Source organism: Mobula birostris, chromosome 2 (assembly GCF_030028105.1).
Source record: "Mobula birostris isolate sMobBir1 chromosome 2, sMobBir1.hap1, whole genome shotgun sequence".
NCBI classification, from domain to species: Eukaryota; Metazoa; Chordata; class Chondrichthyes; order Myliobatiformes; family Myliobatidae; genus Mobula; species Mobula birostris.
In genome coordinates, this window is record NC_092371.1 from 173,321,109 (window position 1) to 173,334,616 (window position 13,508).

At 38.5% G+C, this 13,508-nt stretch overlaps 1 protein-coding gene across 4 annotated transcripts in view; it reads right to left on the reverse strand.

Moving 5' to 3' along the window:
• Positions 1-519: 519 nt before the first annotated feature.
• The window catches only part of fbxo9 (F-box protein 9), a 121,610-nt gene continuing 108,621 nt past the window's right edge, over positions 520-13,508 (reverse strand). For 3 of the 4 annotated variants that reach the window (XM_072251117.1, XM_072251116.1, XM_072251115.1), the window contains exons 12-13: positions 9,839-9,996; positions 520-1,133 (exon numbers count right to left, since the gene is read on the reverse strand). In XM_072251117.1, coding sequence (XP_072107218.1) covers positions 1,025-1,133; positions 9,839-9,996 — 267 coding nt within the window. In that variant the 3' untranslated portion in view covers positions 520-1,024. The remainder of the gene's footprint in view (positions 1,134-9,838; positions 9,997-13,508) is intronic. The other variant, XM_072251118.1, reaches the window with a different exon arrangement.

Genomic DNA, 13,508 nt, shown 5'->3' on the forward strand with positions numbered 1-13,508 from the left:
ACAGAGTTAAATACAACCGCACAGCACAAGGAAGGCCCTTCAGCCCACCGTCTGTATAATAATGATGCCTGTTTAATCCCATCTCTCTGCACAAAGTCTGTATTCCTCTAATCCCCGCCTATTAATGTCGTCTTGAAAAGCTGAGATAGACTGCATATGGAGAGGATGTTTCTTATAGTAGAAGACTTGAGGCATAAGGATGTCCCTTTAGAATAGAGATGAGAAGGCATTTCTTTAGCAGAGGGTGGTGAATCAGTGAAATTCATTGCCACAGATGGCTGTGGAAGCCAAGTCATTGGGTATACTTATAGCAGGGTGTCAAAGGTTACAGAGGGAAGGCAGGAGAATGGGGTTGAGAGGCATAATAATTAGCCATGATGGTGGAGCAGATCAATGGGTAAATGGCCTATTTCTGCTCTCAAGTCTTATAGTCCTGCAATATATTTAAAATGTCACAGGCTGAGAAACATAGGCAGCAAACACAATAAAGACACAGCAAAAATATTTCAAAGAAAACATTTATCTCATTATTGAAACATGATTTCAGTTTAAGTAAATTATTTAAAAAAAACTAAATCAATTAAAGCTTTGAAGTTGGAAGTCACAGATAACATGAACTACTCAATCCGTAATAAAAAATGAGTGAAGATTTCATTCTGGCAACACATTGTAAAAATTCTGCAAATATTGACATATGAGAAGTAAAATTAAAACACTGCCACCAATGCAAACAGCCTCAAAGTTTATTTTCTAATATTTATATAGCCCAAGCCCCAATGCAGATTTCTGATTTTTATTTTATCCATATCACTCCAATGGATAAATGACACAGTGCATTTAAACTTTAATTGCAATTTCAGGCCCATTTTTCTTGCAATATATCTAGCACCTTTTAAAAAGCACTCAGACAGCAATATCCTATTCAAACGGAGACTGCAGTTCCTTAGGTAGCATTAATGTCATTCCACTCATGCATAAGGAACTTTACAATGATTATAAATCTAAACCAGCAGATTAGATCAAATTAAAGAGGTGTTTCAGAAAATGCTGTAAAGCTCTTCACACGAGCGAAGAATAAGGGTGTGTACATTTTATCGATGTCAAATGTGGAAACTGCAGTCTCTCCAGTTGACCTAAAAATGAAATATATAAATTAGACATATTCTACAAGTCTTGATTGAAAAAGAATGCCCCTATTATTTTGAATATCATAATGGAATTAATTAATTAATTACATGACAACAGAATGCCTAAATTTAGTCATGATACGAGTTTCAATAGTGACAGCATTTAATTGCTCTAGGCTTGTACTTGCTGCAGTTTAGAAGAATGAGGGGAATTCACTGAAACCTATTGAATAGTGAAAGGTCCAGATCAGGGATTTCTATTCTTTTTTATGCCATAGGCCAATACCATTAAGCAAGTGGTCCATGTACCCCAGGTTGGGAACCCATGGTCCAGATAAAATAAACGTGGAGAGGATATTTCTTATGGTGGGTGAGTCTTGGACCAGAGAACACAGCTTCAGAATAGATGGACATCCCTTTACAACACAGATGAAGAATTTCTTTAACCAGGGGCTGGTGAATTAGTGGGGAACCCAGTACCACAGATGGCTGTGGAGGCCAAGTCTTTGGGAAATGTGAAGTGGAGGTTGATAAATACAGGTTTCCCCTGCTATCTGAAGGTAGAGCGTTCCTATGAAACCGTTTGAAGCTGAAATGGCGAAAAGCGAAGAAGCAATTATTAATTTATATGGGAAAAATTTTTGAGTGTTTCCAGACCCAAAAAATAACCTACCAAATAGCACATAAAACGTAAAATAACACTAACATATAGTACAAGCAGGAATGATATGCTAAATACACAGCCTATATAAAATAGAAATAATGTGTGTACATTTAACAAAATCCGGAAGATTTAACCAAAACCGATTTGTAGAAAAAAAATTTGGCACGTACACGCATGCGCACACACCTGCCCGCGCAAGGCTTCACGGTCATGGTAGTCTTTCTCAGGGTAAACACAAGTTTAAAGCGGGCGTCTTTTTCCGTAAAAGTGAAAATCCTCTTTCGGTTAGCGAAAACAGGTACTAATGTAGGTCTTTCGTAAAAGCGAAGTGGCGTAAAGCGGGGATCACCTGTACTTGATGTGAAAGGGTGTGAAAGGTTATGGGAAGAAGGTAGGTGAATCAGTTTAGAGGGATAATAATCATCTATGATGGAATGACAAAGCAGACTTGATGGGCTGAATAGCTTAATTCTGCGTCTATGGTCTTATGGTCTATGGTCTTATGGCAAGTATGGATCTGTTCTAACAGCACTTATTCCGTAATTATCCACAGTAAGGTACACATTACAAGAATTTCCGCTTCTGTTTTCTGTATGAACAGTTTTCACATCCCAATGCTCTGGATGAACAGACAAAGTACTTGCATCATCTGAAATTTTCTTTCAAAATAAAAAGTGACTGTGATAAATTAAAGCCAAAGAGCAAATAACGTAACAGGCACACAATGAAATAAAAGAAAAGCCTTCACACAATTTTATGACGAAGAGAATCGTTATGTTTATTATAAACAAAAGATGATCATTATTAACTAAAAAAGTTCTGACATTATTGTAAGAAGAAATAAACGTCAATGGGTAAGAACCGCAGTTATGGAATCATCAGTACACCAAATAACTAAGAGAAATAATATTCACAGAGTTAACTGCCATGGAAACAGGCCTTTCAGCCCAACTGGCCCATCCCTACCAAGATTTCCATCTAAGGTAGTGTAATTTGCTTGTGTTTGACCCAAATCCCTCTAAACATTTCCTATCCACGTACCTTACCAAGTACCTTATAAATATTATGTCCCCACACCACCAGATTCAGAAGCAATTATTATCCTTCAACCATCAGTCTCTTGAAACAGTGTGAATAACTTCACTCACCTCTACACTGAACGGATAACAGAACACAACCTACGGACTCACTTTCAAGGACTCAACAACTCATGTCCTTGTATTATTTATTTATGTGAATTGTATTTGCACTGTCTTTCTTTTGCACATAGGTTGCCCATCAGTTTTTGTTTCTGTAATTTTTATTAGACTATATTTCTTTGTATCCACTATGAATGTTTGCAAGAAAATGAATTTCATGGTAGTAAATGGTGACATATACGTATCCTAACAATAAATTTACTTTGAACTTTTAAATATTAAGGTACCTGCCATGACCACTTCCTCTGACAACTCATTCTATATTCTGACCACCATCTGTGCCCTCTAACTCTTGATTCCCCAATCCTGGGAAAAAAACGCAGTGCATTCACCCTAACTAAGACCCTCATAATTTTATACAACTCTATAAATTCACTTCTCATTCGCCTATGCTGCAATACATAGAGCCTAACTTGCTCAGCCTCTTCCCCATAACCTAGTCCCCAGTTCTGACAATATCTTCATGAATCTCTTCGGCACTCTTTCCAGTAGCAGAGTGACCAAAACAGAACATAGACCAAATGCAGCCTCACCAAGATCATGTATAATTGCAACATAGCATCCAGACTCCAATACTCTGTGCTTGACTGATAAAAGGCCACCATGCCAAATGCCTTCTTTACTACCCTATCTACTTGTTACACCACTTACAGGGAAAACATTTATTTGTACCCCTAGGTCCCTCTGTTGTACAACACTCCCCAATTCCTTATCTTTGGCCATAAATGTCCTATCCTGATTTGTCTTTCCAAAATGCAACACGTAGCACCTATTCAAATTAAACTCCATTTGCCATTTCTCAGCCCACTTATTCAGCTGATCCAAAATCTGTGTGCAAATCCTGAAAACCATCTTCACTGTTAGTGACATCACCTACTTTAGTGTCATCTGTAACGTTACTAACCATGCCTCATACATTCTCATCCAAATCACTGATACAGATGATAAATAGCAACGGGCCTAGCACTGACCTGTGGGGAACACCATGGTTATGGGCCTCCAATCCCAAAGTGCCTCCACTTTCTTAGAAGTTTATCAAGATTTGGCATGTTATCTAAAACGTTGACAAACTTCTTTAGATGTGTGGTGGAGAGATTATTGACTGATTGCATTGCAGCCAGTATAGAAACGCATCAATGCCTAAGAACAGAAAAGTCTACACAAAGTAGTGGATACAGTGCAGTCCATCACAGGAAAAATCCTCCGCACCTTTGAGCACATTTACAAAAAGTGCTGCCACAAGAAAGCAGCATCCATCATCAAGGACCCCCACCATCCAGGCCATGATCACTTCTTGCTGCTGCCATGAGGAAGAAGGTCTAGAAGCCACACCACCAGGTTCAGGAACAGTTAATACCCTTCAACTATCAGGCTCCTGAACTATTGTGGATAACTTCACTCACCATAGCACTGAACTAATCATTGAACATCACCTATGGACTCACTTTCAAGGACTCTGCAACTCAAGTTCTCAGTATTATTTATTTATTATTATCATTTTTGTTGTATTTGTAAAGTTTGTCTTCTTTTGCTCAATGCTTGTCAGTCTACGTAGTTTTTCATTGATTCTATTGTATTTATTTGTTCTACTGTGAGTGTCTGCAAGAAAATTAATTTCAGGGTAGTAAGGTGACAAATGCATATTTTGATAATAGGTTTACTTTGAACTTTAAACTAACCCTATAGAATAACAAAAGAGCCTGCAGATGCTGAAATTTGGACCAAAAAACTTTAGCAGATCTGTGAAGGCAAAAAACGGTTAATGACTCAGGCCATGACACTGCATCAAAATTGCTGCCTAAACAAATGAGCTCCTCTAACACTCTGGTTTTTGATCGCATGTTTTCATTTTTCAAGTAAGTTTCTCTGATATCAAGCATTCAGGAGTGGATTAAAAAAATTAATGTTACCATGCTGGTCATTTTGAGTAATCAGGCTTGCTGCATTTTTTGCCTCAAGATGCACAACCACTGAATTTTACAAATCGTGCTCTATGTTTTTAAAGTACATCCCAGTCATTTTTGGCATTACTCTCTCCCAATTATGACTTGACTTTGACAAAGTCCACATAACAATTTAAAGAGACAGAATTGTAGGGCATAGATTGATGTGCTATTATTGATGTTTAGAATAATTCATCAGGTATTCTTAATAACTAGTTATAACAAACCAAATGCAAAATACCCTAATAAAGGGTCTCAGCCCAAAACGTCGACTTTATATTCCTTTCCATAGATACTGCCTGACCTGCTGAGTTACTCCAGCATTATGTGCATTACTAAAGGCAAAATGAAGTATTTTGTTTATAAATAAAAAATATTTTTTACAGTACGTTATGATGATCTGGAATATGCTATCTGCAAAAGTGGTGGAAACAAATTCAAAAAAATTATTAGTGGATACATATGCAAAGGGACATTTTTTCCAAAGGCATCTCTACATGAGGCACTGCCACTGGCATCTATCATCAAGAATTCAAGATTAAAGATTATTTATTGTCATCCTTCAGTAAACAAAAGTGAAGGAGAACAAAATGATTGTTACTCCAGATCTGAATGCAGCATAAAAAATAAGCATAAAGAACACAACAAAAAAAAGCACATTAAGTATAAATACAGAAGAATAGCTTATGTATAGACATTGTATGTACATAAAGTGATGCTAGGTAAGGAGTAGCTATACTCCTTACCTAGTATGTTCGGCACAGCTTTGTGGGTCGAAGGGCTTGTATTGTGCTGTAGGCTTCCTATGTTTCTATTATGCATAAGGAGATTCTGACAGGAAATACATTTATTCATTCAGTGATACAGCGTGGAACAGGCCCTACTGGCCCACTGAGCAGCACCGCCCAGCAACACATCTATTTATCCCTAGCCTAATCACAGGACAATTTACAATGATCAATTAAGCTAAACCAGTACATCTTTGGACTGTGGGAGAAAATCTGAGCACCGGAGGAAATCTGCATTCACACAGGAAAAACATATAAACTTTCTTACAGAAGCCTCCAGAATTTAACTCTGAACTCCAAAGCCCTGAACTACAACACTGTTGTACTAACTGTTACGCTTCTGTGGCATAAGTGATGAAGTAGCAGTGATGGGGTAGGTGAACGAATGGAGGTGTTGATCAGCTTGACAACTTGGGGGAAATAACTGTCTTTGAGTCTGGTGGTTCTGTGTAGATCCTGCATAGCCTCGTCCTTGATTGGAGTGGAACAAACGATCCATAAGCAGATCCTTCAAGATATTGCTGCCCTTTTTCTGGCACCTTTCTGTCTACAGGTCCTCTATGGTGGGTAGGCTGGTGCCAGTGATGCATCAGGAAGTTTCAACTACTCACTGTAAAGCCCTCCTGTCTGCCACCTCGCACGCACTCTTCTTGCAGTTGCCATCGGGGCAACATGCCCAGAAACTACAAGTCCCACACCACCAGGTTAAGGTACAGCAAATTTCCTTTAACCACCAGCTTCTTAAGCCGACCTGCCCAACGCTAATCCTACCACAACAACGTAACACTATGGACAACCTCTTGCACTGTCATGTTCTTGTTTCTAATCTGGGTTTTGCACTAACGTTTCATTTTGCAGTCTTTTTCTTCATTATTGTACAATATATGTAGTTTATGTTTCATCAGAATCAGATTATTATCAATGATTGAAAAGCTGTGAAATTTGTTGTCTAGTACACTGCAAAGAAAAAATTACATTATACGAATATTACAAAAAATAATAAATGAATAATTTATATTGTGTGTTGTTCAAAACTAAAAGTATCTTGTTTTAAAATCAAAGTCTGTATGTCACCATATACTAACTCAAAATATACAGTGGCATGCAAAAGTTTGGGCACCCCGGTCAAAATTTCTGTTGCTGCGAATAGTTAAGTGAGTAGAAGATGAACTGATCTCCAAAAGTCATAAAATTAAAGATGAAACATTCTTTTCAACATTTTAAGCAAGATTAGTGTATTATTTTTGTTTTGTACAATGTTAGCGTGTAAAAAGGAAAGGAACACCATGCAAAAGTTTGGCCACCCCAAGAGATTTGCGCTCTCAGATAACTTTTACCAAGGTCTCAGACCTCAATTAGCTTGTTAGGGCTATGGTTTGTTCATAATCATTGTTAGGAAAGGCAAGGTGTTGCAAATTTCAAGCTGACTCCTCAAACCTTGTTCCAACAATCTGCAGCCATGGGCTCCTCTAAGCAGCTGCCCAGCACTCTGAAAATTAAAATAAATGATGCCCACAGAGCAGGAGAAGGCAACAAGAAGATAGTAAAGTGTTTTCAGGTAGCCATTTCCTCAGTTTGTAATGTAATTAAGAAATGGCAGTGAACAGGAATGGTGGAAGTCAAGTTGAGGTCTGGACGACCAAGAAAACTTTCCAAGAGAACTGCTCGTAGGATTGCTAGAAAGGTAAATCAAAACCCCCTTTTGACTGCAAAAGACCTTCAGGAAGATTTAGCAGACCCTGGAGTGGTGGTGCACTGTTCTACTGTGCAGCAACACCTGCACAAATATGACCTTCACGGAAGAGTCATCAGAAGAAAACTTTTCCTGCATACTCACCACAAAATTCAGCGTCAGAAGTTTGCAAAGGAACACCTAAACAAGCCTGATGCATTTTGGAAACAAGTCCTGTGGACTGATGAAGTTAAAATAGAACTTTTTGGCCACAACGAGCAAAGGTATGCTTGGAGAAAAAAGGGTGCAGAATTTCATGAAAAGAACACCTCTCCAACTGTTAAACACCGGGGGTGGATTGATCATGTTTTGGGATTGTGTTGCAGTCAGTGGCAGGGGGAACATTTCACTGGTAGAAGGAAGATTGAATTCAATTAAATACCAGCAAATTCTGGAAGCAAACATCACACCATCTGTAAAAAAGCTGAAGATGAAAAGAGAATGGCTTCCACAACAGGATAATGATCCTAAACACACCTCAAAATCCACAAAGGACTACCTCAAGAGGCATAAGCTGAAGATTTCGCCATGGCCCTCACAGTCCCCTGACCTAAACATTATCGAAAATCTGTGGATAGACCGCAAAAGAGCAATGCATGCAAGACGGCCCAAGAATCTCACAGAACTAGAAGCCTTTTGCAAGGAAGAATGGGCAAAAATCCCCCAAACAAGAATTGAAGGACTCTCAGCTGGCTACAGAAAGTGTTTACTTGCCAAAGGGGCTGTTACTAAGTATCAACCATGCAGGGTGCCCAAACTTTTACTTCAGGCCCTTTTCCGTTTTTGTTATTTTGAAATTGTAAAAGATGAAAATAAAAAAGCAATCTTACTTAAAATATTAAAGAAATGTGTCATCTTTAACTTTATGCCTTTTGTAAATCAAGTCATCTTTTACTCGCTTAGCTATTCACAGTAACAGAAATTTTGACCAGGGGTGCTCAAACTTTTGCATGCCACTGCATATTTTTGCAGGCATTCACGGCAGAACAAAGAAGCACAATAGAATCAGTGAAAAACTACAAACTGACAAATCAGCAACGTGCAAAAAAAAAAGGCAAACAGTACAAATAAAAAAATAAGCAATAAAAAATAAAAGATGGAGAGAGGTTGAGCCGGTAGGGCTCTATATAATGGAGTGTAGGAGAATGAAAGATGGACAAAATCATGAAGGATGTAGCTAAGGGTGAATGTGCACAGTCTTTTTTCCAGGGCAGGGGAATCAAGAACTAGAGGGAACAGGTTTAAAGTCTGAGGAGAAAGATTTACAAAGAACCTGAGGGGCCACTTTCTCAGCCAGAGGATGGCTGCTATATAGCATGAGTTGTCAGGAGAAGTGTTTAAGACAGGTACCTTAACAATATTTCAAGGTAAATTTATTATCAGAATATGTATATGTCACCATATACTATTCTGAGATTCATTTTTGTAGGCATTCAGAATAGAGCAAATAAGTAGAATAAATGAAAAAACAGGGACTGACAAACAACCAATGTGCAAAAGAAGAAAAATTGCAAATTAAAAAAAAATAATTAATACTGAGAATGTGAGTTGCACAGTCATTGAAAGTGAGTCCAAATGTTGTGGAATCTGTTCAGAACCTGTCTGAACCTGTGTCCCAAACAGTAGAAATGGAAACTCTACAAAGGATAGTACAAACCAGCAAGAGGATCACTGGGCTCTTGCTCTCCCCTACTTATAATATTAACCGAAAGTGTTGCAGACGAAGAGCCCAAAGCATTGTTGAGAATCCCTGCCACCCATCACACGATGTCTTTGACCAACTACCACCAGGAAGGAGATACACAAGCATCAGAACTAGGACTGATAACAGTTTCTTCCCTCAGGCTGTGAGACTAATGAATACCCTGTCAAAATCAAGATCTTGTCATCAGGACAGTGAGCTGTTTCCTGTATTGTTTTCGGTTTACTGTTCACCTGTATTACACACTACATGCATTTTGTATTATATTTAATAATTTATTTATAGTAATATTTTGGTTTATGTGCTGTGTGATATATGTTTTTAGCTTGCCATGGTCTGGAGGACCAATGTTTCATTTAGTTGTATATATCTACAGTTAGATGACAACAAACTTGAAGAATGGCAAAGAGCTGTATATATCCACATTAAGGATTATTTCAGCACAGAACAGTACAGCAGAGTACAAAGCCCTTTGGTCCTTTATGTTGTACCAACATTTTGACCTTCTCCAAGATTAGCTGAATGTTTCCCTCCTGCATAGCCCTCCATTTTTCTATCATTCATGTGTCTATCTGAGTCTTTTAAATGTTCTTAATGTATCTTCCTCTACTACCACCCCTGGCAGTGCATTCCATGAAGCTTCATTACGAAGTGAGATTGCAATAGTACATGTTGATACTTACTTATAGGTAACTAGACATGAGTGATGAAGCCAGACCAGCTTGTTAAATCGCTGACGACCACTGGAAGCAAGTTGTAACCCCACATGAAAATTATGATCAATCTCAGTAGGAGGAGGAGCCCGTCGATAATACCTATACTTCTGATACTCTGGAGCCTTCTGTTTAAAAAAATAGAGAATAAATCACACATTCTTCCTGAAAGGATGATCATTGAGTTATAGTTTCCACTCAATATTCCTATGAGCTCTTTTACAGTAACTAGAATAAGTAGATACCATCAGCATTTTCAATTTGACAACCAAGTGAACAGGAATGAAATTAAATGGAACATAAAAATCAATCAAGACTACACATTAGAAATCAGAAATAAGGAAAAGTGCTGGATAAAACTCAGCAGGTTAGGCAGCATCTGTGGAAAGAGAATTCAGTTCTGGTCACTTCATTTTGGGAAGGACGTGGGAGCTTCAGAGAAGGTGCAGAGGAGATATACCAGGATGCTACCTGGACTAAAGTTATAAAGTTAGGTTAAGTGAGCCAGGGCTTTTCTCTTTGGAGTAAAAGAGGATGAGAGTAGTATACAGGATTAGAAATATCAAGTAGATAGTCAGATAATATGAGGGAGCATAATTTTAAGATGAATGGAGGGAAGTACAAGAGGGTGTAAGAGGCAAGTTTTTAATTACACAGAGTGGTAGGTGCATGGAACATGCTGTTAGAAGGCAGTGGTAGAGGTAACAGTGGCATGCAAAAGTTTGGGCACCCCGGTCAAAATTTCTGTTACTGTGAATAGCTAAGTGAGTAAAAGATGACCTGGTTTCCAAAAGGCATAAAGTTAAAGATGACACATTCCTTTGATATTTTAAGCAAGAAAACCATTTTATTTCCACCTTTTACATTTTCAAAATAACAAAAAAGGAAAAGGGCCCGAAGCAAAAGTTTGGTTACCCTGCATGTTTAGTACTTAGTAACACCCCCTTTGGCAAGTATCACAACTTGTAAACACTTTCTGTAGCCAGCTAAGAGTATTTCAATTCTTGTTTGGGGGATTTTCGCCCATTCTTCCTTGCAAAAGGCTTCTAGTTCTGAGAGATTCTTGGGCCGTCTTGCATGCACTGCTCTTTTGAGGTCTATCCACATATTTTCGATGATGTTTAGGTTGGGGGACTGTGAGGGCCATGGCAAAACCTTCAGTTTGCGCCTCTTGAGGTAGTCCATTGTGGATTTTGAGGTTTGTTTAGGATCATTATCCTGTTATAGAAGCCATCCTCTTTTCATCTTCAGCTTTTGTACAGATGGTGTGATGTTTGCTTCCAGAATTTTATGGTACTTAATTGAATTCATTCTTCCCTCTAGCAGTGAAATGCTCCCTGTGCCACTGGCTGCAACACAAGCCCAAAACACAATTGATCCACCCCCGTGCTTAACAGTTGGAGAGGTGTTCTTTTCATGAAATTTTGCACCCTTTTTTTCTCCAAGCATACCTTTGCTTGTTGCAGCCAAAAAGTTCTATTTTAACTTCATGAGTCCACAGGACTTGTTTCCAAAATGCATCAGGCTTGTTTAGATGTTCCTTTGCAGACTTCTGACGCTGTATTTTGTGGTAAGTATGAAAGTTTTCTTCTGATGACTCTTCCATGAAGGTCATATTTGTGCAGGTGTTGTTGCACAGTAGAACAGTGCACCACCACTCCAGAGTCTGCTAAATCTTCCTGAAGGTCTTTTGCAGTCAAACGGGAGTTCTGATTTGCCTTTCTAGCAATCCTACAAGCAGTTCTCTTGGAAAGTTTTCTTGGTCTTCCAGACCTTAGCTTGACCTCCACAGTTCCTGTTAACTGCCATTTCTTAACTACATTAGGAACTGAGGAAACGACTACCGGAAAATGCTTTGCTATCTTCTTATAGCCTTCTCCTGCTTTGTGGGCATCATTTAGTTTAATCTTCCAGAGTGCTAGGCAGCTGCTTAGAGGAGCCCATGGCTGCTGATTGTTGGGACAAGGTTTGAGGAGTTAGGGTATTTATAAAGCTTTGAAATTTGCATCACCTGGCCTTTCCTAATGATGACTGTGAACAAGCCATAGCGCTAACAAGCTAATTAAGGTCTGAGACCTTGGTAAAAGTTATCTGAGAGCTCAAATCTCTTGGGGTGCCCAAACTTTTGCATGGTGCTTCTTTCCTTTTTTTCACTCTAAAATTGTACAAAACAAAAATAATACACTATTCTTGCTTAAAATGTTGAAAAGAATGTTTCATCCTTAACTTTATGACTTTTGGAGATCAGTTCATCTTCTACTCACTTAACTATTCACAGTAACAGAAATTTTGACCAGTGGTGCCCAAACTTTTGCATGCTGCTGTAGATATTTTAGCGGCATTTAAAAAAACTCTTAAGATAGGCACATGGATAATAGAAACATGGAGGGCTATGTAGAGGGGTAAGGGTTAGATTGATCTAATAGTAGGTTAAAAGGTCGGCACAACCTTGTGAATCGAAGGACCTGTACTGTGCTGAAGAGTTCTATGAAATATGTTCAGATAGCATTTCAAGTCTGAGACCCTTCATCACAACAGCTTCTCTTTCCGCACGTTCTGCTTGACTAGCATTTGCTACTTTTTTTTTAAAGTAACACTCATGTTTTAACACTCTTCCTGTCGGGTTAATTAAAAGCAACACTATCGAGTTACAACTAAAATCATACTTCCCTAAGACAGAAGATAGCTGTATGGTCTTAATAATCTATAATTTTAAAATGACTATTTACCATTTTTTTCAAAAAGAAGTGTCACACAGCTGCTGGTCAATTTGAAGATACACCAGAGTCAATAGTTTGATTTTCTGTTAATGCCATCATGAACATAAACTCAGTGGCCACTTTATTAGGTCTAGAAGTGGAACCTGGTGTGGTCTTCTGCTGCAGTTGCCCATCCACTTCAAGGCTTGATGTCCTGTGTGTTCAGAGATGCGCTCCTGCACACCGTTGTTGTTGCATGTGGTTACTTGAGCTGCTGTCACTTTCCTGTCAGCTTGAACCAGTCTGGCCATTCTCCTCTGACCTCGCTCATTAACAAAGCACTTTGCCCACAGAACTACTGCACAATGGATGATTTGTTTTTGTTTTTAGCACCATTATCTATAAACTCTATGGACCATTGTGTGTGAAAATCCCAAGAGATCAGCAGTTTCTGAGATACTCAAACTACCCCATCTGGCACCAACAATAATTCCACAGTCAAAGTTACTTAGATCACATTTCTTCCCCATTCTCTGTTTGATTTGAAAAAGAACTGAATGCCTGCACGCTTTTATGCACTGAGTTGGTGCCACATGATAGCTGATTAGATTAATGAGCATGTGTACAGGTGTATCTGATACAGTGGTCACAGTGAATATCCTTTTTGACTTTGAAGGCATTGCAAATTCTCAAAAACCTGAGATTTGGACAGTCAAAATTGAATTCCCTAATCGGAACAGAGGGGAAATCTGCAGCCCTACTATACACACATGGATATCAGAAAACATAGCACTAAGTAGAGATTGAAAATATTGGTCTTGAATACCAATAGCATGGACACATGCTCAGTAAACTCAATGGTAATGATTTGTTAACAAATCCACAGATGTTTTTTTATCTCAAATAATATACTTAGTAACTTGCTATTAATCAATTCTTTA